This window comes from Leptodactylus fuscus, chromosome 6, assembly GCF_031893055.1.
Source record: "Leptodactylus fuscus isolate aLepFus1 chromosome 6, aLepFus1.hap2, whole genome shotgun sequence".
Lineage (NCBI taxonomy): Eukaryota > Metazoa > Chordata > Amphibia > Anura > Leptodactylidae > Leptodactylus > Leptodactylus fuscus.
The window spans coordinates 76,094,153-76,107,288 of NC_134270.1; the positions used below are offsets into that span (position 1 = coordinate 76,094,153).

General features: G+C 44.7%; 1 protein-coding gene and 1 long non-coding RNA gene across 2 annotated transcripts in view; one reads left to right on the plus strand and one right to left on the minus strand.

The window, feature by feature from the left end:
* The window catches only part of LOC142210868 (uncharacterized), an 892,280-nt gene that overhangs the window by 693,745 nt on the left and 185,399 nt on the right, over nt 1–13,136 (plus strand). The window lies entirely within an intron of this gene.
* On the minus strand, nt 4,155–11,792 carry PRMT1 (protein arginine methyltransferase 1). Its single transcript, XM_075280260.1, has 10 exons — nt 11,628–11,792; nt 8,479–8,580; nt 8,246–8,401; nt 7,358–7,421; nt 7,132–7,274; nt 6,788–6,875; nt 6,473–6,588; nt 5,358–5,508; nt 5,130–5,251; nt 4,155–5,048 (listed from the first exon to the last, which is right to left on the minus strand). Exons 1-10 carry the CDS (start codon nt 11,745–11,747, stop codon nt 4,965–4,967), a joined length of 1,146 nt encoding a protein of 381 aa, XP_075136361.1. The 5' UTR covers nt 11,748–11,792; the 3' UTR covers nt 4,155–4,964.

Here is a 13,136-nt window from a genome sequence, read left to right on the forward strand (position 1 = left end):
CCCAAAATCTCTATGTTTTGTTCCCTGAGCCATTTAGTTATCTCCTTTGTTTTATGGCAATGTGCTCCATCATGCTGGAAAAGGCATTGTTGATCGCCAAACTGCTCTTGGACGGTTGGGAGAAGTTGATCTTGGAGGACATTCTGGTACCATTCTTTATTCATGGCTGTGTTTTTAGGCAAGACTGTGAGAGAGCCAATTCCCTTGGCTGAGAAGCAACCCCACACATGAATGGTTTCAGGATGCTTTACAGTTGGCATGAGACAAGACTGGTGGTAGCGCTCACCTCGTCTTCTCTGAATAAGCTGTTTTCCAGATGTCCCAAACAATCGAAAAGGGGATTCATCAGAGAAAATGACTTTACCCCAATCCTCAGCAGTCCACTCCCTGTACCTTTTGCAGAATATCAGTCTGTCCCTGATCTTTTTTTCTGGAGAGAAGTGGCTTCTTTGCCGCCCTCCTTGAGACCAGGCCTTGCTCCAAGAGTCTGCCTCACAGTGCTTGCAGATGCACTCACACCTGCCTGCTGCCATTCCTGAGCAAGCTCTGCACTGCTGGTAGCCCGATCCCGCAGCTGAAACACTTTTAAGAGACGGTCCTGGCGCTTGCTGGTCTTTCTTGGGCACCCTGGAGCCTTTTTGCCAACAATGGAACCTCTCTCCTTGAAGCTCTTGATGATGCGATAGATTGTTGACTGAGGTGCAATCTTTCTAGCTGCGATACTCTTCCCTGTTAGGCCATTTTTGTGCAGTGCAATGATGACTGCACGTGTTTCTTTAGAGATAACCATGGTTAACAGAAGAGAAACAATGATGCCTAGCACCAGCCTCCTTTTAAAGTGTCCAGTGGTGTCATTCTTACTTAATCATGACAGATTGATCTCCAGCCCTGTCCTCATCAACACCCACACCTGTGTTAATGGAGCAATCACTGAAACGATGTTAGCTGGTCCTTTTAAGGCAGGGCTGCAATGATGTTGAAATGTGTTTTGGGGGATAAAGTTCATTTTCTAGGCAAATATTGACTTTGCAAGTAATTGCTGTTAAGCTGATCACTCTTTATAACATTCTGGAGTATATGCAAATTGCCATTAGGAAAACTGAAGCAGTAGACTTTGTATAATGTTTGTATCATTCTCAAAACTTTTGGCCATGACTGTACACATGAATGGAGACCTGTGCATGTGTTACCAGTTCCCTTCACTGTGGCTAGCATGCCAGGTATATACTATAGTTATAAAATAATAGTTACTTTACCGGCGATTGCATTTTCCAGAACCCATAACAGTACCCCGAGAGAGGTGACTTACAGGAAACCTACAGTACAAAAAAGTGGAGCTTCTCTTACCTCTCAGCAGGTTTATAGATTGAGAGAGAGTTAACTTGTAACGCATAACTACCGTACTTTTTTTTTTTTTTGCTTGCACCACCACCATGAAAAAAAAGGACTGCGCTGTCATGGGTTCTGGAAAATCCAATTACCGGTAAATAATAATTTTCCCATCAACCACAACTGCACCCAGAGAGAGGCAGGGGCGCCACGTGGCGTAATACCACAATGGTTTACAGTCGCTGCAAAGTAGATTAGGTTCTGGAAAATCCCATACACATTGTAGAAAAATACACACGGTGAACACGCAGTTTTGGAAATCACAGCATGTCAGTTATTTCTATAGAAATGCAGTTTCCCTATAGGTATAATAATAGAAGCAGGTTTCCTCTGTAGACTTTCTGTGAAAAGCGCTGCAGGGAAAAAAACGTGATGGGTTACCGCCATGGTGTTTCCTGTAGCTCTTATTTGCTGTGGCCTGCTGCATGGGACGTTGCCGTAAGATTGGAAAAACACTTATAAAACCGAAAGAAAAATCAGTAGAAACGCCAATATATCCAGTGCAGAAAAGGTAGAAGGTGAAGACCAGGTTGCCGCTTTGTAGATAGATTCTATGGTAACATTAGCTCTCTCAGTCCAAGAGATGTCAACCGCTATAGTTAAAAGGGTGGCGAGGGCGAGAAGAGGCCTAAAAAACTGTAAAGCCAGGGAGCCAGATTACATTTGGAGGCTACCTTCCCTTTGTTGACACCTTAAAAAAAAACAAAAAGGGAAGTAGATTTCCTTCAGGGGGAAGGAGAGGACAAATACTGGATTAGGTAATGTCTTACACCCAGTGGTTCTGCTCTTATGATTACTCTGCTTAGGATGGAGGGAGTGGAGAACTATCTCCTGAGATCTATGAAATTTGGAGGCTACTCTAGGCAAGACAACTGGGTCAGGTTTAATTATTACCCTGATATCTGTAATGACAGTAAAAGTTGGATTAAAGAGGACCTTTCATCAGATTGGGCACAGGCAGTTCTATATACTGCTGGAAAGCTGACAATGCGCTGAATTCAGCACACTATCGGCTTTCCCAATCTGTGCCCTGGGTAAAGCGCTATCGGTCCCGGTACTGTAGCGCTTTACAGTCAGAAGGGCGTTTCTGACACTTAGCCAGGGACGCCCTTCTGCCCAGCAGCACCTATCGCGCTGTACTGTGGAGCGGGGAGAAACGCCCCCTACCTCTGCTCACACAGCTCTTCCATAGACGAGTATTATCAGGAGAGCAAGGGGGCGTACCTCCCCGCTCACACTGTACAGCGGGATAGGCACTGCTGGGCAGAAGGGCGTCCCTGGCTAAAAACGTCCTTCTGACTGTAAAGCGCTACGGTACCAGGACCGATATTGCTTTACCCAGGGCACAGATCATAGAACTGCCTGTGCCCAATCAGATGAAAGGTCCTCTTTAACTGATGGAGCCAGTAATTCCCTTATGCGTCATGTCCCAAAGGCTGGCATCCATGGAAATAAATTTTCGGGTCTGAGATCTTCCATACAACTCCAATTTCTAGGTGAGTCCTGACTCACCACCACCTCTGGGTTTCTCTTGTTGGCCAATACACTCACAACCTTTTTTAGAATTTTCTCTTCCTGATGCCAAACTGCCAGGATTTTTCACTGTTGATATCGGGAGTGGCTCTGAGCCCAAGGTACTGCTGGAACACAGGCCATGAAGGTCCCCAGAATGCAGTGTCTTTCTTATAGTGACCTTGTGGGGACAGGATCAGGGTTTTTATTTAGAGAACCACTTTCTAAACATTTGACTATGAATCTTGCCACAATGAGAAAGTCTACATAAGGAGTATGCCCCTTTTCTGCCACGTTTTTGATAGATTCTTGGGGCCATGGAGATCCTTAAGGCTGATACTGGTAATGCTGAATCATCAGGGTTTTTTTTTTTTTTTTTCCTACTCTAGAGCTAAGGGGTTAGGGAAGTCTGGAAATTTGAAGGCAGAAGAGAAGCGAGTTCAGACTTACTCCCACTCTATCAGGATCCAAGGGTTTAATGAAACTTTCTTACAGGCAAGCAATTCTTCAGTTTCACAGCAACCCATGGCCTTGTATCATTGCTTATTGTATCTTTATTACAGCATGACTTACTAAATGAGAGCCGCTCTAGTTTCTTCTTAGCTTCCACCAAGCTGTTATCTCTGGATTTGACAAATCTGTCAACCATCTTCCAAAGCAGCAAAAGGACCTCTGCACGTGACCAGAGGAAGGCACAGGAAAACCATATCCACTGCATTAGTTAGGACATCTAAGACTAACTCAAAGATAGTCACAAGGCAAAGTGCACAGCCATGTCTTAGACCCTCCCTCACCTGCCAATACTGCATCCACATAGCCTTTCTGGTACAGTTGGGCAAGGTGCAAACTGATAATCTTATGGTTCATTCACACAGGGTGGATTTTGAAGCAGAATCCTCAAAATCCACCCCCTCCCAATAGAGTTCTATGTAAACCGCTAGTGTTCTTTTTTTTCCACTAGCAGTTTCTTCCCACTCGTGAGGGGAAGAGGGGAAAAAAAAAAAAAAGTCTACCTTGTGACAGCACCCTCCGGACTAGGCCCATTCATTTGGGCCTAATGCGGAGCGGAAAGCCACAGTGGAATGAGTTCACTGCATTGTTCTGGGCACACATTGCTACTGCCTTTGCAGTTCCAGCTAGTGGCCTGAGTGATTCCATTGCAGCCAATAGAACAAAGTTACGCCAAAAAGTGATATTTTGTTTTCAAGAACATTCTCCAGGTAGAAAGCAGATATAAACCCCAGAGAAAAGCACACAGTCCACTTTTTAATTTCATTATGAATGTAACCATATAAAAACCATAACTTATGAAAGTCACAATGGGCAACCTTTAGACAATCTGTAAAACAAAAACACTTTTCCAAGTCAGGATCTGAAAAGGACATACAAAACCGTACAAAATGGCAGAGTATGAACCCTTGCTCCACATACTGCTATAGAGCAAGTAGGGTGTCTGAAAGAGACAAATACTGCTTGCAACCAGGAATGACCCATTATTAGTGTCCACATCAGGTTTCACCAGTCTATCCCTTTTCATTCCAGCAGCATCCAGGTTGTGTGAAGGCTTTCAACACGTGCGATGTTCAGAACGGAAAACTCAAGATATGTTTAAGAGGCGCTACTGTAGAAGACATCACGACACATTTTAGGGCTAATATGCAAGAGGAATGGTAGTCCTTATGTTCACAAACTGTTCTTGAGGCATTGCCAATAGTTGAAGAGGCCACTGTACTGACTGAAGCCTGCTGTCCTAGCAAGGCCTGATGACAGTTTGAGAACAGTCTACAAAACCCATTTGTGAATATTTACAGGTTAAACCAGCTTCCTAAAACTAGATGTATTCCCTCAAGCCATGCGGCTATTTAGAGATTAGACCAAGTCTTCAGTGTAGCCAAGGGTCTGATTTAAAGACTGGTCCAGGGGTTCTAAAATATTCTACCCCACTGAGGAAAACAGCGGGGAGATAAAAGGTGTATGCTATATGTAAATAAAACCACACAGCTAAATGTATATTTGATGCATTATTTTCTTCTGTCTGGTCAAGTGGTTTAGCAGTCTTCGTTTCAACGCATTCTGTAGTCTGTGGAACATGACAATTCACAGAGCTGGCCTTTGAAGTCAATGTCGATGGTAAAGTCCAAGTCTCGCTAAAAGACAAAAGCAAAGTCAGCTTACTCACATTGAATTTAGCCACTTTTGTTTTTAAACGGCAGCAGCTAGCAACTTACATTATTTTTGGCATTTGGCTTCATGCCTATTGTTCCAAATATTTCCTCCCCAGTTTTAACAGTCAGGTAGTCTTCCATGTAGAAGACAGTCTGCTTCCAGTGAGTGTAAGGAGATTCTGGGCCTAGAAAATGAGAACAGTGTAAGTTAGGCCATTGAGAACTTAGAATGACTGGTGACCAGTCCGGCCGAGAGGCAGCCTCTGCCATATTAAAGACAAGTACACTTACTAGTAGAGAATCCTGTCCTTTTATGGCATCTGGTGAACTCTATGTTGAAGTAAGCAACCAGTGCATGGATGTAATCGTTTCTCTTCACTTGGAGGCAGAATGGAGAGGTAAAACTTAGGTCATCCACCTTTACTGTGTAGATATCCACTTCCTAGAATCAGAGGAACGCCATGAATAGTTGACAATCAGAAGTCACAGCATAGGTCTTAAAGTTACTGTCATTTCCATTAGACACATTTATTGTCCCATCCAAAGTATGCCATAAGTGACCCATGGGAAGAATATGCAAATCTGCCTTCCATGATGTAATTAGGAAGACAGTTGCTGCCTCAGTGTTGCAAACCAATAGAGGGCGCTCACTGGAATGTGCAAGCCTGTTTTATGACAGGATTCCAGTGAAATAACCCAATAATGGCTGCTCCCTTTAGCATCATGCCCGACCTTCCAAGAGGCCTTTGTTTTGCAATGACGCTGGGATTATTACCAGGTATAGTCTCTCAATCGTCCTCTCTACATATAGTCCTCTCTACATTGGGCTGAAGAGATACAAGTAGATCGAAACAGCTGTCCTCGATTGAGAAGACTATACCTGGTAATAATCCCAGCGTCATTGCAAAACAAAGGCCTCTTGGAAGGTCGGGCATGAGGCTAAAGGGAGCAGCCATTATTGGGTTATTTCACTGGAATCCTGTCATAAGACAGGCTTGCACATTCCAGTGAGTGCCCTCTATTGGTTTGCAATACTGAGGCAGCAACTGTCTTCCTAATTACATCATGGAAGGCAGATTTGCATATTCTTCCCATAGTTCCTTGCAAAGTGGAGTGCTAAAGGCTTAACAAGTCTCCACACACCTATATGGTGGTTTCTCCCTAAGGAGTGACAATATCCCCTTAACCCTGTATAAGTGACCCAGACATTGGTCCCAACCTCCAAGACCTTTATATTGTCTATACTAGAAGACCAGGCCCATTAATATCCTTAAAGTAATGCAGATAGAGCACTCTGGGACCAAGTATGTATTAGATGGATAACACCAACTGGAACAAGTTAATGTTGTACAATTCAGTTTGATCGAGAACTGTATTGTAGGATTGTGCTGGTATCTTATACATACCTTGATAAGACATGAATTTGTAACCAACTGTTTTGGGTCCACCACATCAACAAGGGGCTCCTTGATGGCTACATCTTTGATGCATGACATATCAAAGCCATAGACGTTTTCCCACCCTGAAAGAAAGCTTATGTTAAGGTTTCACAGCAAGATGAGCAAGTTTGTGGCAAAATGTTTAGCCTTCACAGACTTTGTTCAGTAAGGAGCATGCCAATAAAGTTACACTAAACACCATTTACTTGAAGAGGGAGACCAGAAGAGGATGAGAAGCTTTAGACAGCCATGAGGCAGCATCATACAGGGAAGTGCACTTACAGTGAATTTTGTAGTCTTTGTACTGTCTATCTTCAATAGCAGTCACATAAAGCGTTGCACGATCAGGGAATATAAGACCATCTGGTGTCTAAAAGATAAGAGGAAAGGTTTAGGACAACTCTAGTGAGGACTGCCGACAATCACCCTCTTGCTTGGAAATTGCTTTACAATTGAGCACTTTCCTCTAGAAAGACCACTTGATGGGAACAGGCACAGAACATCTTATCCAAAGCTGAACAGTTCAGCACCTTTTCCAGACAACTGCTGTGTGGTCATAAGAGAGATATGTTCTTGTATGTGCTATTAGCCAACTGCCCCAGGATACTGCAAGCAATAAGACTTACCAGCCATTTGTCGCGTGCATAGATGACAGTGTTCAGCATGGACTCGTAGAACAGACAATACCCCATCCATTCACTGATTATTATGTCGACTTTTTCCACAGGCAATTCAACTTCTTCCACTTTCCCCTTGATGATTGTTACAACTGTAAGAATCATACCACTGAAGTTTAGCTTTATATGCCTTAACAGCTAAAAAATATTTGCATTTATAGGTATGTGCACATACTGTGATCCAGTTTGTTTGCCTTCACAATCTTGATTGCGTAGTCAGAAATACTTGAGCACTCAATCTGTAAAATTAACAAGATTACTGCAATTATAATAATTCTCCAATGGTACAGTTTAAGGGAGAGTGTCCAGTTTCAGGCAAATAGACATTTACTGTGTATAGCAAGTTATACAATTTTCTGTTTCAATTCCTTACAGTTTCCAGATCACTACTTGCTGTCATTTTTAGTGGATAAGAGACCATGGTCATGAGATGAGCACAGCTACACAACTTGTAAGTGACAGCACAGTAATCTGCATCTGCTTGGTAACAAGCTATGCATCTTTGTGTGCATCACACACACACACACACACACAGGCTGTAGGTGAACAACGGCAGTTTCTCTGGGGCAAAGTATGGAAACCCAGGAGAAAGACACAAGGCGGACACAGGCACAAGTGTGAATGCCCTATTACAGTTCTGTATTAACCCAATTAAAATCCTTAGATGGCTTTTGGCCCAGAATCCTCTTAACTACACTGATGATCATTCACAGGATAGGTTATCAGTATCTGACCTCCACAGATCAGCTCATGCATTGGAAAGAAGCAGACAGCTCCTATTTGAGTACAAGAGTCAATACAGTTCCCCAAAACCCCAACTCTACAGTGAACAAGGCTGCAGCGCTGCTTCAATTAATTGAATAGGAACCACCAGCATGTGCCAAAGATGACATTTATAAACCAATGACTACTATAATGGTCCTCCATGCACTAAATGGCTTTCTAAGTTTATTTTGATTTACCCATCCTCAAGTTCAGTCAGTGGGGTACAACATTTGGGACCCCAGAAAAAAAAAAGCCACACATAGGACCTCTACTTAAGTTTATTGGCAGAAATCCTTACCCCAATAACTTTCTTGGCACCAGCCTTAGCTGCAAACATGCAGAGGATCCCTGTTCCACTCCCAACATCCAAGACAACCTTGTCCTTAAACAAGTGTCTGTTGTGAAACATGGAGTTACGATAGGTTAGGGTCCGGACTTCATCCTTTAACATTTCCTGTAAAGACCAACCACAAAGTTTGTTAGAAGTCTGTAGAGAAAGACAAAGAAAAAGCCAAAAAGAGAGAACCTTACCTCATGGATACCAAAGTGAGCATAGGAGTCAAAGTAGTAATCTTTAGAGGTCATTTCTTCTGCTGTTGGTTTCACACTGCTCTCTGGTTGTGTACAGGAAACCTGATCAAAGAGATGGTGGAACATAAGCATTCATCTAGACAATGGAAAAGTATTCATCCTCACATTCTCATTCTGGGTCTTTGAAATGAAGCTAGGCTTATAGATCACCATTATATCTGCATTAGATCTTTGTGCCATGCAGTGTAATAAGTAGTATCCCCCTAAGAGCTACATTTCAAATGCAACAGTTCACAACAGCTGTTCGATGAAGGCCAAGAAATACAACAAAGCCCAGATGCGTGGAGCGATACAAGACCCTAGGCTACCTGTCACTTTCTAGTAAAAGTCTATGGAGGGGGGTAGACTAGAAGCATTTCTGTCTGTAGCAGAGTGAGCTTTAGGTTAGGAATCTACAGTCTCCATCAATTACAGCCCAGAACTAAGCAATGAGGAGGGAGCTCCACTCATGACTTCCATAGCCCTGTTGGCCAAGGTCTACCAGAGATGTGCAAAGGATATTTACATCTTCCACTGCAGTCGACAAGTTCATCCCATTGGCCAACTTGGCTACAAAGTTCTAGGAGAAAGTGACAAGGAGAAACATTGTATTAACCTCATATCCTACAGTCAGGACAGAAAGATGGGCAAAACTAAAACTCATGATACAAGCTGACCACAGACAAAACTAGCATCTAAATGAGCAAGTGTTTTCAATGGCTGAGGACAAGTAGAACGAGACCCAGTATGAAAGGAGAACTGGATCCTGTTGGATCAAGATTACAACAGCAGGGCTCTATAGAAACCATGCTTCCAGCAGGGCATCAATGGGAACTCAGGTGTAGTAATGGCACTTGGCCACTATGCCAGGAACAAAGGCAAACGCTTCCAGCTGCATGCACTGTAGTACACAGCATGAGAGTGCAGTCAGAGTTTCTATATCTCTTATGGTCACAAGAGTGTTTCAGTTTCTATTAAATGCCCACACAGGACTATTAAAAGGGTTGACCGATTATATGGCATTGCCTTGGGATAGATTGGCTGAATGGGGCTGTACAATGTAGGGATGGAAGCAAAACGCTCCTACCCTTGTATAGTGGCCAGGTACCATCACTGCAGCTCCCATTAACTACAATCTGAGCTGTAGTACCTGCACCCAGCCACTATGAGGCATGCAGCCCATGCTGTGTAAAGTATGGAGAGCTCTAAGGCTATACAGCTGATAAGCACCAGACTTGCATTCTAGTCTAAGCCAGAGAAAGATCTGTAACCACTCTTTTAAAGGGGCTCTATCAGAAAAATCATGCTGATAGAGCCCCACATATGCGTGGATAGCCTTTAAAAAGGCTATTCAGGCACCGTAAAAGTTATATTAAACCACCACCCCCCCCCTCGTTTTAAAATAACCTAAAAAAAGAATGTGATCTACTTACCGAACGTGCACGCTGGGCGGGCATTCAGGGTGTGTCTTCATCTTCATCCACGCCTCTTCTTCCTCCGATGTCCTCCTGTCCCGTCCTCCTCCGGCGCTTGCGAGCGGACACTGATATAAAAAAAAATGGCCTGGGCGCATGCACAGTAGCCGTAGTAGAAGCCGCATGTTACTGCGCATGCGCCCAGGTCATTTTTTTTTTTTTTTTTTATCAAAGTCCGTTCGCGAGCGCCAGAGGAAGAAGAGGCGTGGATGAAGATGAAGACACACCCTGAATGCCCGCCCACAGTGCACTTTTGGTAAGTAGAGCATTTCAGAGCATCCAGTTTTGTGAGTTTTCATTCCCATAGTATTGAAGGTAGTTGCAGCAGCTGTGCTCCCTAGTCATCTGAATAGCAGCAGCCTCACCACCCTAGGCTTAAAAATCTCTAGTCAAAGGGCAACAGACACTGCCATACCTCTTACTACCAGCATAACAGTGAGTTTCTATATTCAACTTTTAGTTGGAGTTTCTAAATGTAGCAAAATTTATAAAATGACTGTGTGCATATGGCCATTTGTAGTAAAGTAGCACATGGGTGACATCTGTGTGAGATAAAGACTTCATTAGCGAGGCCAAGGCACAAAATGAGGTAAGGATTGGTCCTGAGAATTGCTTAGACTGGAGCTATAGACAAATGCACCAGCCATGAAAAACAGCACGTGGTCATGTGCATAGTGTTACATATCAGTACTGAGGCACTACTGCCTCACACACTTCTATAGGACTGACTGAGCTGGGACAGCGGGCAGATAAGAATCCTTTAATAGTCCCACCATGGGGAAATTCAGTGTTGCAGTCACAGTAGACCTGGTGGTCCTGCTCTTTGAGCGCTGGTGGTACCAATAGACCTGTGCCTGTTTAGTGGGCTACCACAGAATACGTGCACATTGATCACCACTAGACACTAAGCACTAGTAATGGGCGTAAACTAAGAACAGGCTTTGGGATACTTTAGCTTTTTAATTGGGGGGAGGGGGGGGGTGGTAATCACAAAAGTCAGAGAACATCTCATATGTGCCAGTAAATCCAGCAGGAAGCTTTTAGACATACTAACAGCACACGGTTTTATAAACTATATCCAAGAAAGTGCCAATGAAACGCTATAGATCTTCCTTTCACTCATCCCGCCGTATAGTCAGCCATTGCCGGGCCTGAGATGGTCGCTAATAGGGAGCACTAGCACCACGAGGGCCACACATGACCGAGGACTGCAGTAACACTACTAGGCCTCGCAGCGGAGAAGTGATGAGCTCTCCAGCATGCGGCCTATAGCACAGAGAAGACAGAAGAGGCCATTCATACACCCAGGCCACAGGCCGAGGACATAATGGAGCGGCCCAGGGACACACGTGGAGCTGCACAAGGCCGCCCTTTGTTGCCGGCATGTGGGCGGGGGCAGCCATCCATAGTGACATAGTACCGGAGCGAGCAAGTCTATGGCTACCAACTGGACCAGGGCTCTCATACGCAGTGACGTCAGCAACTTTAGGTCCTGGTACCGTATACTAGATGATATAATGGACTCCACTAGTCACACTATCACCGGCTAATACCCACATGAAGGCCTCCCCCTCCCGCCCGCCCTCACAATGAATGAGTATAGACGCCATTCACCGCCCGCCCTCAGGCTCTTACCTCCATACTGCAGGTACTTGCTTCGGCCATTCTTTCCGAGCCGTCTCCCTCGCCTCCTTTACCACACACGTCTGAAGCCTTAAGATTAACGAACGGCTTCCTAAGAGAGAACTGCGACATGCGGCGAGGCCCGTCAGTATATAAAGGAAGCGCAGGCTCCGCCCACAGCTGCAATCTTCTGGCGCCCTTAGTGATTTACGCCTCTCCTGCTGAATTGGCTGACGCGTGAAATGTGGGCGTGAACTTAATGTAAGACCCGCCCATCATCATGTGATCTGCCTTCGTCATACGCAACATCCTCAATGGTGGCGGCAGCGTGATTGTGTGCCGTGAGCATGGGGCCAAACGTGGCCGTGGATGTGGCATGTGCAATACTAAGCACCGTATAAAACATCCATGAGTCCATGGAGCTGCCCGTACACCAAAGTGAGAGGCCTCACCTACCGATAATCATCTATCAGCGCATCGGACCGATCTGCTCCAACCGGATGTACGATCAGTCCTTGTCATTGTACAATAAAGACTAGCTGAATTTCCTATACAGTCCTTACTGTGCCGGTTGTACAGGTATATTAGTCTATCTGTAGCAACAGAACTTGGTAAACATTGTACATTCTGAGGGGCGCTCCTACAATGGGGTGACAATAAAACGGAGAACAAAGTGGGGGAGTGAAGGGGCCACTGCATACATGTCCACAGTCACAAAAGGCGCTGGATTAATGCAAACCTCACGCAGAAGTGCCCAGGGTGCAATGGTATCCTACATACTGTATAGTGTAGGGTAACTTGTACGGTATATTGCACAGTCATGCTACATCAGGCCTAGCACACATCTGCCTTCGGTATTCCGTTCGAACCCCCCCTCCCCAGCGGAGTACTGAACGCACTAAAAAAAAGTTGAGCATAAAAGCACACAGACCCCATAGACTATAATGGGATCCGTGTGTTTTCTGCGCAGCGTCCGCACAAATCATGTGGAGAGAAGAGTGCTGCTTGAAGGCAACCCCAAACAGAATACCGAACGCAGATATGAACCAGGTCTAAACCAAATGTATATACTTACTGTGTACTGTTCTGTCGCGGTACCATGTATACTTTTTGACAACTGATTATTAATAAATAGAGATGAGCGAACAGCGTTCGATCGAGTACATGTTTGATCGGATATCAGGCTGTTCGAGATGTTTGATTCAAATCAAACACCAGGTAGAAAACTCACAAAAAATTTGCATGCAGGGTTTTTCTGTCCGCTTGAGAAGTCGGACATCTTCTCTTGCGGACAGGGAAGGACGGGCACGGAGTGCAAAAGAACGCACCCGATGCCCATTCAAGTGAATGACAGGTGTCACGGACACTACATGTCGGACACCGACGGTAGTGTGAACGCCCCCTTAGCTAGGGATTACTTTTATTTAGGGGAGAATGTCACTCACCCAGCTCTTTGGGGCTCTATCTGGTCGGGATCCCTGTCAGCTTGCGATATGCGCGAGCTGACTTTTTCCCATAGGA